This window comes from Bombina bombina, chromosome 12 (genome assembly GCF_027579735.1).
Source record: "Bombina bombina isolate aBomBom1 chromosome 12, aBomBom1.pri, whole genome shotgun sequence".
NCBI classification, from domain to species: Eukaryota; Metazoa; Chordata; class Amphibia; order Anura; family Bombinatoridae; genus Bombina; species Bombina bombina.
Genome location: NC_069510.1, coordinates 58,402,097 through 58,415,222, shown reverse-complemented (window position 1 = coordinate 58,415,222; position 13,126 = coordinate 58,402,097). Strand labels below are relative to the sequence as shown.

General features: G+C 36.4%; 1 protein-coding gene across 2 annotated transcripts in view; it reads left to right on the top strand.

The window, feature by feature from the left end:
• Positions 1-13,126, top strand: part of GATA1 (GATA binding protein 1) — a 142,887-nt gene that overhangs the window by 112,178 nt on the left and 17,583 nt on the right. For both annotated transcript variants that reach the window (XM_053695403.1, XM_053695402.1), the window contains one exon: positions 11,538-11,747. In XM_053695403.1, the coding sequence (XP_053551378.1) occupies positions 11,573-11,747 (175 nt within the window). In that variant the 5' untranslated portion in view covers positions 11,538-11,572. The remainder of the gene's footprint in view (positions 1-11,537; positions 11,748-13,126) is intronic.

Below are 13,126 nucleotides of genomic sequence, written 5' to 3'. Positions count from 1 at the left end.
TATTTTTTGTAATTTAGTGTTTGTTTTTTTGTAATTTAGTTTAGTGTATTTAATTTTATTTTAGTTAAGATAATTGTAGTTTATTTAATTTATTGATAGTCTAGGTGTATTTGTAACTTAGGTTAGGATTTATTTTACAGGTAAATTTGTAGTTATTTTAACTAGGTAGCTATTAAATAGTTATTAACTATTTAATAGCTATTGTACCTAGTTAAAATAAATACAAAGTTGCCTGTAAAATAAATATAAACCCTAAAATAGCTACAATGTAATTATTAATTATAGTGTAGCTATCTTAGGGTTTATTTTATAGGTAAGTATTTAGTTTTAAATAGGATTAATTTATTTAATTATAGTAATATTTATTTAGATTCATTTAAATAATATTTAAGTTAGGGGGTGTTAGGGTTAGACTTAGGTTTTGGGGTTAATTCATTTAATATATTGGCGGCAGTGTAGGGGGGTAGATTAGGGGTTAAACAATGTACTGTAGGTGGCGGCGGTATGGGGGGGCAGAATAAGGGTTAATAAATGTAATGTAGGTGGCGGAGGGCTCCGGGTGTGGTGGTTTAGGGGTTAAACAATTATTTTATTTGCGGCGGGGTCCGGGATCGGCAGGATAGGGGTTAATAACTTTATGTAGGTGGCGGAGGTATAGGGAGCGGCAGATTAGGGGTTAATAGGTATAATGTAGGTGGCGGCGGGGTCCGGGAGCGGCGGTTTAGGGGTTCATATATTTATTATAGTGGCGGTGGGCTCCGGGAGCGGCGGTTTAGGGGTTAGTAAGTTATGTAGGTGGCGGCGGTGTAGGGGGGACAGATTAGGGGTGTTTAGACTCGGGGTACATGTTAGGGTTTTAGGTGCAGACACTTCCCATAGGAATCAATGGGATATCGGGCAGCAGCGAACATGAGCTCTCGCTGCTGTCAGACTCCCATTGATTCCTATGGGATCCGCCGCCTCCAGGGCGGCAGATTGAAAACCAGGTACGCTGGGCCGGAATAGTGGCGAGCGTACCTGGTAGGTATATGATAACTACCAAAAGTAGTCAGATTGTGCCGAACTTGCGTTCGGAAAACATCTGTAGTGACATAAACATCAATCTGTAGGTTACGTCACTAAATTCTACTTTTGCCGGGCTGTAGGGCTTGATAACTACGGCGAATCAGCCTCGCCACAAATACACTGCGGAATTCCAGCGTATTTGCGGTTGACGGCTTAATAACTAGAGGCCTATGACTAAAACTAAATCAAAATGACATTTTAGTCAAAAGACTGACTAAAACTAACTAAAAATTTGCTGACAAAAACATTTTATGCAAGGTGTTATAATCAGTCCATATCTAATTACTGCCCTTTTGTAAAATTTACAAAACTTAATTTTATTAAATTTTAAGATAAATAAAGACATGTTATATACCACAAGAGTTAAATCTCTTAAATCTGTATTGCATGTTCAAACCTTAATACCATAAACAAAAACAGGTTAATAAACCTTTACTCCAGGAGTATATAATGAGTTTGGAAGTTCTAGAGCAGTGCTAATATCGTTGCCGAAAAATGTTCAAATCTGTAAACAATCAATTGATTCTTCCTATAGAAATAAGCATAACCCATGAGTATGGGTTTAAGTTATGCTGTGCCTGTGCTAGCTGCAGAAACTTTATGTTACGTGATACTTGTTTTAATTATTAACAGAGAACTGTTAATGTTTTTATATTGGGTAATATGTGCAATACAGTTTACAGTTGTTGTTTTTTATATATATTTTAAAGTTACACTTCTCTTTGTTTATGAAACTTGGTTTTATTTCATTTTAAGTTTAATAAAGACGTTATATATCACAACGGCTAAACCTTTATACCATAAATAATAACAGGTGTTATGTTTACTCCTAGAGTATATAATGCCTAAATTGCATTACACTTTAACTAAACCCCTTAGGATTTTAGTCAACTAAAATCTACTGGAGATTCAGTTGACTAAAACTAAATCAATTCAGATGTCTAAAATATGACTAAAAGTAAAATGGCATTTTAGTCAAAAGACTAAAACTAAGACTAAATCGAAATGTGCCATCAAAATTAACACTGGTTGCAGCTCCCATGGTTGGTCAGCCAATTAGAAACTTCAGTCATATATAGCTGCCAACCACCAGCTGTGTCTTGCACAGAAGCTGCAAAGCTTGCAGATCCATATTGGGTCTTTACCTATGAGTTTACTCAGTTTGTTGGGGTCAACAATGCAAAACTAACATACAGTAACAAAATTGTAACATCATTTTTGCTTTACTGCAGATAAAGTCCCTTTAACTGATATGATTGTTGTTCCCTACACTACAGGTAAAAAAAAAATATATAATTAAAAGTTATAAAAATTTTACTGGCAGCCAGACTGGCTATTACAAATATGACATTAAACATGGGGGAAGGGAGGGGGAAAAGGCTGTGTGGGATGGATCAGGGAGGTGGGACAGTGAGACAGGATCCCTACACTGCAGAAAATAATTAAAAAAATAACAACAACAAAAACAAACTCAAAACTGCACACTGGCTGACAGTACCTAAGGGGCCAGTGGGAGGGAGAAGGGAAGAGAACCGTTTGGGAGGGATCAGGGAGGTGGGAGGTGTCAGGTGGGAGGGTAATCACTGCACTAAAATACATTTCACCCTTAACAGCTAACTGATTAACCCCTTCACTGCCAGGAATTTGTAAATCATTTCAGTGAGAAACCCAAAGTTTGAGAAAAAAATTAAAACATTTGTTATATGATTACATTTGGTGGCCAAGTGGCGGCTTGAAATATTCCAAACTAGGTCTAGATTAATAACTTGGGTTGTCTAATTTAAAAAAATATTTTTGTGGGTCCGTTATGAGACTTTGGGCAGTTCTGCTATACCAAATGGGAGTTACCCCATTGCATAATTGTAGACATTACTGCAGATAAAGACCTTAAACTAATCAAACACAATAATAAAACTTTGCCAACAAACATGCCATTGACCAAACGTAGAGATTTTTTTTCTGAAGTTAGAAAGCTACAGGTTCAACAATGCAAAAGTGGAATGTGATCATTTATATATATACAGTATATATATAATCACTTTTTTTTGTTCATTTTACAGTAATTTCTTAATTCTGTGAATAAATTGCTAGTTGAAATGGTCATCCACTGAAAGCTTTTTTTATGCCAAAAAGAAAAATATACAGTTATTGTACATAAATAAAGGCTCTATATCTGTTTAAATGGAGTGATAGCGAAAATGCTAAACATTCTCTGGTACTTTGAGCAAGTATGTCTCCGAAATTCCAGAAGTGGAAGGGTTAAGCCTAATGCATCCCTTAAAACCAAAAATGTGCAAATTTAGGCCTGTGCCCCTGTAGCTAAATAATTTGCAATTATACATATATAGCAATAGCAAGGTGAGTAAAACACGCTATACTGCTTATTAATGGTGTCTATGCTTATTCAATTTTCCGTTAAAGGGACATTAAACACTAAATAAATGCTAGATAAAATGATGCATTAAAAAAAAAGATTAGTATGTAGATGTATTTCTTAAAGTTTCATTAGCTGTTTAAATATTGACAAAACAAATGTAAAGGTTTAGGGATCAATTTATCAAATGCCGGGCGGACATAATTCGCTATAGCGAATCATGTCCACCCAGCATTGCTTGTGAAATACTTGTGCAATTGGCCGCTAGTAGGGGGTGTCAATCATCCCGATCATATTGTATCGGGATGATTGCAGTCCACTGCTTCTTAACTTAAAGGGATGCTAAACCCATTTTTTTTTTTTTTTCATGATTCAGATAGAGCATGCAATTTTAAGCAACTTTCTAATTTACTCCTATTATCAATTTTTATTCATTCTCGTGCTATCTTTATTTGAAAAAGCAGGAATGTAAGCTAAAGAGCTGGCCCATTTTTTTTGTTTAGCACCTGGCTAGAGCTTGCTGATAAGTGGCTAAATGTAGCAAACCAATCAGCAAGTACAACTCAGGTGCTGAACTGAAAATGGGCAGGCTCCTAACCTTACATTCATGCTTTTTCAAATAAAGATATCAAGAGAATGAATAAAAATTTATAAAAGGAGTAAATTAGAAAGTTGCTTAAAATTGTATTCTCTGGGGCCAATTTATCAATGTCTGTCCGACATGATACGCTGTAGCGTATCATGTCCGACAGACATCGCTGAATGCCGACAGCATATGCTTGTGCAATGCCGCCCCCTGCAGATTTGCGACCAATCAGCCACTAGCAGGGGGTGTCAATCAGCCCGATCATATAGGAAACAGGGGCATCAAACTCCATTCGGAGTTTGATAATTTGGCCCCTCTATCTGAATCTTGAAAGAAAAAATTTGGGTTTAGTATCCCTTTAAGTTTCAGGCGGACCTGAAATCTAACCCTTTGTGTCTTTAAAATAATGGGAGCTGCCATGTTGTAACTTAGGTTACCTTCTCTGCTGTGGCCAATTAGGGACAGATATAAATAGGTTACTAGAGTGTGCAGCCAATGGCTGTGTGGAATATAACAGTGTTCTGCACTTCCATTTCTAACAGGAACTGAAAAGCTCACAATTTCAGAATGGAATTACTGGAAAATGGGACAGGATAAATAATGAAAGTATATTGTTTTTTTTATATACACGATTTATTAACTTATATTACCATCTCAAAGTGTTTAATGTCCCTTTAAGAAGAAGGCTGAAAGGGTCCCATGTTTAATTGTTACCGGTCACCATAATTGTTTTCCTGGTTCCGCTATAGTTAGTTGTAAACCTTCATTAGCTACTTATCTGTTCTCTTTCTTGGTTAAAAGGTCAATAAACACCTCTTGCTTTTGTGTAAACGTTGCTTGTCCCACACTTTCTACGGAGACCAAACAGCTAATTCTGTAACCTGCAGAAGCTGGTTTAGGTCATTTGCAGCATATCTTGAAAACTTACGTTACTGAATTTGCCTCACGTTCCCCTATAGAGGCAAAAAAAGCAAAGCACAATTTTTACTTAAAAGCAAGAAGAGTTTAATGTTCCTTTCATGTCTTGTTTTCCCTTTTAGCTTATTATATCTCTCTGCACATCTTGCATGTCCGATCCTGTGTAATTTTCTTCTGAAGTAAGAAAACGGCACAGTATTTTGACATTTCACTGCAAAACTCAGATCTTGGCCAGATAACGGGTTCTTTAAGGAAATACGTTCTAACTTCCTTTAACGGCCTAAAGTTTTTTCTTTTAGTACAAGAAGCTGTAGAAAAAAATAGTTACAATTTGCAGAAAAATACTAACACAGTAATGTTTCTAATAATACACAAAAAATGAATTACAGTTATTATAAATGTATTTCTTCAAAATAGTTCAACATTTTTTTTACTAAAAGTTATTTTTTCATCTTATGTATATTTGTTATTTGTATCCAGTATTGAGGGCTGTAGTTCTGCTTAAAGAGACAAAAAAACAGTCACCTAGACTACGAGTTTTGAGTTCATGTTTTAACGCTAAAAAAAATGGCCATTTCAGTGTTAAAACAGCAACGCAGTCATTACGAGTCTTGTCGGTATAACTTTACCGCAAGCCTTTTAGCCTGTAACGCAACGTCAGTCCCGCACTCAAAAAAATTACGTTTTTGTGTGGGATTTCCGTAGCGCTGCCATTACAAGTGTTGCGGTGAGGCTAAAAACCTTGCATTACAGCCTATAACGACACAATCCTTTTTCGCAATTTGAGAGTAGCAGTTTTACGCAACAAAACTGTTACACAAAACTAAAGTGTTACAAAGTACACTAACACCCATAAACTACCTATTAACCCCTAAACCGAGGCCCTCCCGCATTGCAAACACTGTAATAAACTTATTAACCCCAATCTGCTGCTCCTGACATCGCCGCCACTAATAAAATGTTTTAACCCCTATTCCGCCGCTCCCCGACATCGTCGCACTATAATAAAGTTATTAACCCCTATTCTCCTGCACCCCAACATTGCCCACACTATAATAAAGATATTAACCCCTATTCCGCCGCTGCCCGACATCGCCGCCACTAAATAAAGTTATTAACCCCTAAACCTCTGGCCTCCCACATCACTGCCACTAAATACACCTATTAACCCCTAAACCGCCGGCCCCCACATCGCAACAACCTAAATTAAACTATATTAATCCCTAAACCTAACCCTAAACCTAACACCCCCTAACTTTAACATAATTAAAATAGACCTAAATTAAAGTTACAATTATTAACTAAATAATACCTATTAAAAACTAAAAACAAACTTACCTGTGAAAAAATAATAATAATAGTTATATTGTAGCTAGCTTCGGTTTTTATTTTCACAGGTAAGTTTGTATTTATTTTAACTAGGTAGACTAGTTAGTAAATAGTTATTAACTATTTACTAACTACCAAACTCAAATAAATACAAACTTACCTGTGAAATAAAATTAAAACCTAAGCTGCCTTATGCTAAAACCTAACATTACAAAAATAAATACAACTAACATTACAAAAATAAAAAACCTACCTTTACAAAAATAAGAAAACACTAAAATTACAAAAAATAAAAAACGACCATTGCAAAAAATAATTAACGAAATTATCCAAAACAATAAAAACTATTCCTATTCTAATACCGTTTTTAAAAAAAATAAAAAATAAAAACCCCAAAATAAAAAACCCTAATCTATAATAAACTACCAAGGGCCCTTAAAAGGGCCTTTTGTAGGCCCTTAAAATGGCCTTTTGTAGGCCCTTAAAATGGCCTTTTGTAGGGCATTGCCCTAAAGAAATCAGCCCTTTTGCTAAGAAAGAAAAACAAACACCCCTAACAGCATACAAACCTCCACCCCCCAAACCCACAAAATAAAAATAAAGTTAAACCTAATCTACCCATTGCCCTGAAAAGGGCATTTGTATGGGCATTGCTCTTTTGCTGCCCATAAAAATAAAAAAATGGCTATTCTAAAAAAAAAAAACACCCAAAAAGAAAAAAAAAACATTACACAAAATAACAAACAAATTATACAAAATAATTCAACTCTTTTACTGCCCTTAAAAGGGCATTCAGTTCTTTTAAGATTGCCAATAGCCCTAATAAAAAAAAATAGCACCCCAAAAATACCTTGAAAAAACGTAACACTAACCCCTCTTTAGGTACTCACAGTTGCTGAAGTCCGGCTTGAACGATCTTCATCCCAGCATCTCCATCTTCATCCATCGAGGGACCAGCATCTTCTTCATCCATGCGGAGTTGGAGCGGTCGATGCGCGGTCACAGGGCCGGATTTACATCTTGGGTGCCTGTAGGAAAAAAACAGAGGAGTTTTTTTTTATTATTATTTAGGACAGCTAAAAATAAATATTAGATGTAAAACATTAAAGGATTACTTTCTGTTATAATTTTTAAGCTAAACAACTAACATATTAAAGTTAATAAACATTAATTAATACCTACTGACCTATATTTTCTCCAAAACGAAGTTTCATAACGTTCTAAAAGTTATATCTTTTATTTGCCGATGATGTCACGTTATCCTGCCCACTATTTTCAGCACTGAGTGTTCAAAATACTTAAACCAATAACTTTCTGTTTAAAGCGCCATTTTGAAACCTAGGTATTGTAAACGGATTGGTACAGAGCAAAGGATACCCACGGAGTGGGTTTGGAAAACAATTAATATACGGTAGAGATATGTTAATGAAATGCTATTGATAAAAAGCGTATTTGGGGTAGTTAGTTAGTAACAGGCATAGAAAATATTTACTTACAGTGGCCCTTTAAAGCTTAAGGTAATTACATTTTCCCTTTTATGGAGATACACACATACATACACCAATTGCAATTTTTGTTGTAATGGAAGCTACACCAAAAATCAATATTTATTTAACTCAAATGGCCATACAATTAAAACCGACCGTTATCAAAAATGGATGGAACATACACCTATGAAATGTATTGCGGATATCTCTGGTAATTTATTTTGTGTATTTATTGACAGAGGCTCCACAGGACTTCTTCAGCCTCTTGGGGTTAAATTTTGTACCCCTCAGTCACCTCCCTTTATGGCCCCTTGGACAAATAATTCTGCATCAGATAGATCAATTTGCAAATTAAACACACTGGCCCCTATTTATCAAAGGTCTTGCAGACCTGATCCAACACTGCGGATCAGGTCGCCGGAAATCAACCCGATCGAATACGATCGGGTTGATTGACACCTCCCTGCTGGCGGCCGATTGAGCCGCGAGTCAGCAGGGGGCGGCGTTGCACCAGCAGCTCTTGTGAGCTGCTGGTGCAATGCTAAATGCGGAGAGCGTATTGCTGGAGAGCCACTAGCAGGGAGGTGTCAATCAACCCAATGTATTCGATCGGGTTGATTTCCGGCGATTCCTGTCCTCCTGCTCAGAGCAGGCAGACAGGGTTATGGAGCAGCGGTCTTTAGACCGCTGCTTCATAACTTGTCTTTCTGGCGATTCTTCAGACTCGCCAGAAACACGGCCCTTCAAGCTCCGTACGGAGCTTGATAAATATGGGCCACTGACTTACTTACAGTTAAGTTTACTGTTACTCACTCCTATGAGATTTTCCAGCCACAGTGTATGCAAACACAGCAGCTTGTCTGACCCCTCAAACACAGCCTCACTAATTGTGTTTTATTCCTTGTATGTGTCACAGGGAGTCAATGATATTCCTTGATTAGAACTATATTACAATTCAAAGACAGAAAATATGCAGCAAAGTGCAAAATTCATAGCTGGATCTGTTCATCTATTTTTTCACGCTCTAATATATTTGTATATGTGTTAGAGTAGGAATTTGATTAAAGTGTGTGTGTACATATATATATGTGAATAATATACACACAATCACACACACACACACACAATAGGACTTTCCTAGACTTCTATATATACTTCAAACCCTGCCCATTCCTCTTCCTCCCAGATATATTACAAGAGTGCAACAATTGTTCAGCTCGTTTATATGGCAAGGTAAACACCCTAGGATAAATAGATCCATCATGATGTGCTCTAGGGAACATGGGGGCTTGGGAGTCCCAAATCTAGAGTCTTATAGATTAGCTATATTTTTACAACGAATATTAGACTGGAGGATACACAGAGAGCAAAAAAGATGGGTCAAGTTGGAGAACATAAATAGTGGAGTTAACATTTCATCGATTTGCTGGTCTCCCAATTTTGGGAAAACAATTAAAATTATAGAGGACCCAGTTACCAGGGAAACATACGTACAATGGGAAATTATAAATAGAATCAACAATTACCTGTCATCAAGTCCCTCTCCCCTGACCTCCCTGATTCATAATTCTGAATTCTCACTAAGGACACTAGGACCACGACTAGCTTCGCCTGATCCCCTTGCAGACACAGCTATATGTCACCTCACAGAGGGAGAACGGATACTAACTTACACACAATTACAGGAGAAAGGATTTTTATGGGCACATAATTGGTACAACTACAGAAGAATGCACCACTACATAACAACGCACAAATTTAGTCATAATATGTTGAGACCTTTAACCAATCTAGAAAAACTGTTCACATCTAAAACTCTGATGAAACACACTCTATCGAAAATTCAGAACATTATGTCCCAGCCTCCCCCAGGTAACTTGCCACGTTCAATAGATGCTTGGGAGAAGGAGTTGGGGATTATCATTTTTCCCCAGACGGCCTCCCAGATTTTTAGGAATACTAAATCATCCTCTTCCTCAGCAACCATTCTAGAATTAAATAATAAGATTCTTCACAACTGGTACCTCACTCCTAGACGCATCCATAAACTCTACCCCTCAGCTAACAACAGATGTTGGAGATGTGGTCATGTGGGAAGCGGAATGGGCCACATGTGGTGGTGGTGTAAAACTATAAATCACTTATGGAGGAATAACATAGGGGAGATAGAGGAGGCCCTCCAGACACGGATCCACATGGACCCTCTAACGGTGCTTCTTAATAAAAATCCGACACTTCCCGTTAAAGAACATAGAATCCTTTTCAGGATATGTATTAATAGTGCTAAAATACTCATAGCTAAAAACTGGAAATCACCCATCCCTATAACACTACATATGTGGAGACAGAAGACCACCAAATTATTAGAACTGGAGGAATTCAGATATTATAAGACAGATACTTGGGATTGCTTTATCCTAGCACAGTCTAACCGGGGCTCTATCTGATCTTAAACTGTTTGCTTATATAACCACAGTTATTGTCTGTTTGAGTTTAAATGAGAACCTAACTTTGATTTCAACTATATGCAATGTTGTTTTCATTTTATGTTTTATCACAAAATTGTAATGTCAATTTATTTGCAAGAACGATGTTTGCATGTTGCATTTCCTTTTTTTGTCTCACAATAAAAAGAATTTGGAATAAAAAGTACAGTTGCACTCATAATAACACTAATAATTGCATTGCAAAGTTATAAGGGCTCAAAGATAGAAAAAATGCATGCAAAGGGCTTTAAAATAAAGATACATACATATACATGTCTAAATATGTATATGTATATATATATATATATGTGTGTGTACATATGTATTTATATGTGTATATAAGTATTTACAGACATATATACACATATAAACACATAAATACACACACACACACACATATATATATATATATATATATATATATATATATATATATATACACATGTATAGACATATGTATAAGTGCGTAGGAACCCTTTGCAGTCAAGTAGCTGAAAACATAAAAAAAAATATTTATGCAATATTCATATTTAATAAAGTGTTATAATGTGTTTGTATAGTAAATATTTCACATTCCAATGTTCCAATGTTCTTCACATAAGGGAATATGTTCTATGTATATGTATCTCTATATATTTATACCTATATATAATCATCTCTCTCTCTCTCTCTATATATATATATATATATATATATATATATATATATATATATATATAATTTTAACCAAAAAACATCATACATATATATATATACATTATATTTATAACATATTCTTCTATGTGAAGAACATTGGAATGTGAAATGTGATTGGGTTTGCTCGACTTTTTGGGTGTTGAAGTCTATGGGGGAATACGTTTTTACTTTTAACTTGTAAAAGGCAGGGTAAACGGCGCTCACAAAAAGCTTACTTCTAGCGGAGTTAGCCCGTGAGCAATAAACAGTGCTCCACTTGTAATTTAGCCCTGCGTTTTAATTCTGTGACTTGGTAATTAAATAACGTCACTTTCATTAGTACATTTTGGTCCTAGCAGCAACTGATTCGTTAAACATGCTCCCAGTAGTGCAAATGTGTTCTTAAGTCCACATAGGGATTCTTTTCAACAAGCGATACCAAGAGAACAAGTTTGATAACAGAAGTAGAAATCCATGAAAGTTTAAGTTTGACTTTTATGTCCTTTTAAAGGGAAGAAATATGGATACCTGAATATTAATAAACAGCTGCCCTAATTGCATTTGATCGTTACCCCATCGTTAAGTATCTAACTCTGTGCTTCTTTCCTCTGTTGCAGGTTACTTGGTAGCGTGTGCTAGGATATCTCCAGTAATGGATTTCACCCCCCTGTCAGGCCAGGAGACCCTCTCCCATTACCCTGACTCATCTCTTATGCCACCCTCAGATGAATCTGAGTTCTTCTATGGACTGGGGGGTGATGGAAGTCCGTCTCACTATGGGGGATCTCTTGGTGCCAGAGCAGTGGGGGGATTCAGGCAGTCTCCAGGTGAGACAGTGTATAACTCTCTTTACTAATTTGTATTTCTTTTTCCTCTCTTATACAACTTAAAACAGTATTAAATAAAATTCTATATCCAACGATTGTGGAAGATAAAAAAAAGCTTTATACTTTATTAGAAAATATTTAAAAGCATAAAGAAGTTTAGCAGCAAAATTAACCTATAGACATCTTACGCTTTTCGTGCCAGGAATTGGCAAACCATCAGAGATGGTGAACACATAGGCCTCTATTTATCAAAGTCTGGCGGACCTGATCCGACAGTACGGATCAGGTCCGCCAGACCTCGCTGAATACGGAGAGCAATACGCTCTCCGTATTCAGCATTGCACCAGCAGCTCACAAGAGCTGCTGGTGCAACGCCACCCCCTGCAGAATCGCGGCCAATCGGCAGCCAGCAGGAAGGTGTCAATCAACCCAATCGTACTCGATCGGGTTGAATTGCGGCGATGTCTGTCCGCCTGCTCAGAGCAGGCGGACAGGTTATGAAGCAGCGGTCTTTAGACCGCTGCTTCATAACTGGTGTTTCTGGCGAGCCTGTAGGCTCGCCAGAAACACGGGGCCTCAAGCTCTATCCGGAGCTTGATAGATAGGCCCCATACTCTTCCGTTCTTTAAATAGTATCAAAATGTAACTTTATAAACACCTATCTGTCTATCATCTACCTATCTGTCTATTTATCATCTACCTATCTGTCTATTTATCATCTACCTATCTGTCTATTTATCATCTACCTATCTTTGCTGATAAAATCTGCATTTCTATATTTGTTGCTGATTGGTGGCTAAATGTAGCAAACCAATCAGAAAGCTCTACACAGGTGCTGAACCAAAAATGGGCCAGCTAATAACCTTATTTTCCTGCATTTTCAAATAAAGATAGCAAGAGAACGAAGACAATTTGATAATAGGAGTAAATTAGCAAATTGCTTAAAATTGCATGCTTTATCTGAATCAGGAAATAAAAAATATGGCTTTAGTATCCCTTTAATATTTGATTGTAAGTCACACTTGCACTGTCGTGATTTTCACTAACAGTCCTGGAGTTTTTTAAATTGGGTGGCTTAATGCGACTTTCATAGTCAACTATTGTCATCTGTTTACATCTGCACCACTGCTAACCCATCTGAATGCATTGTTTAGATTGACGGAATAGGCATATTGTTCACCCTTTTTTATCGATCACTATACAATCACTTTTTAACTTTGACAAGTATTTTTTTAAAACAATATTTACAACTATTGTTTGTTAAAGCACCATTTTAATTATGGCGTGAACTAAAAACAAAATGGCGACTATGAGTTTATATGTAAAAAATAAAATATATCTTCAGTTACTAGATTTTAACATTACTTAAACTGTAAATG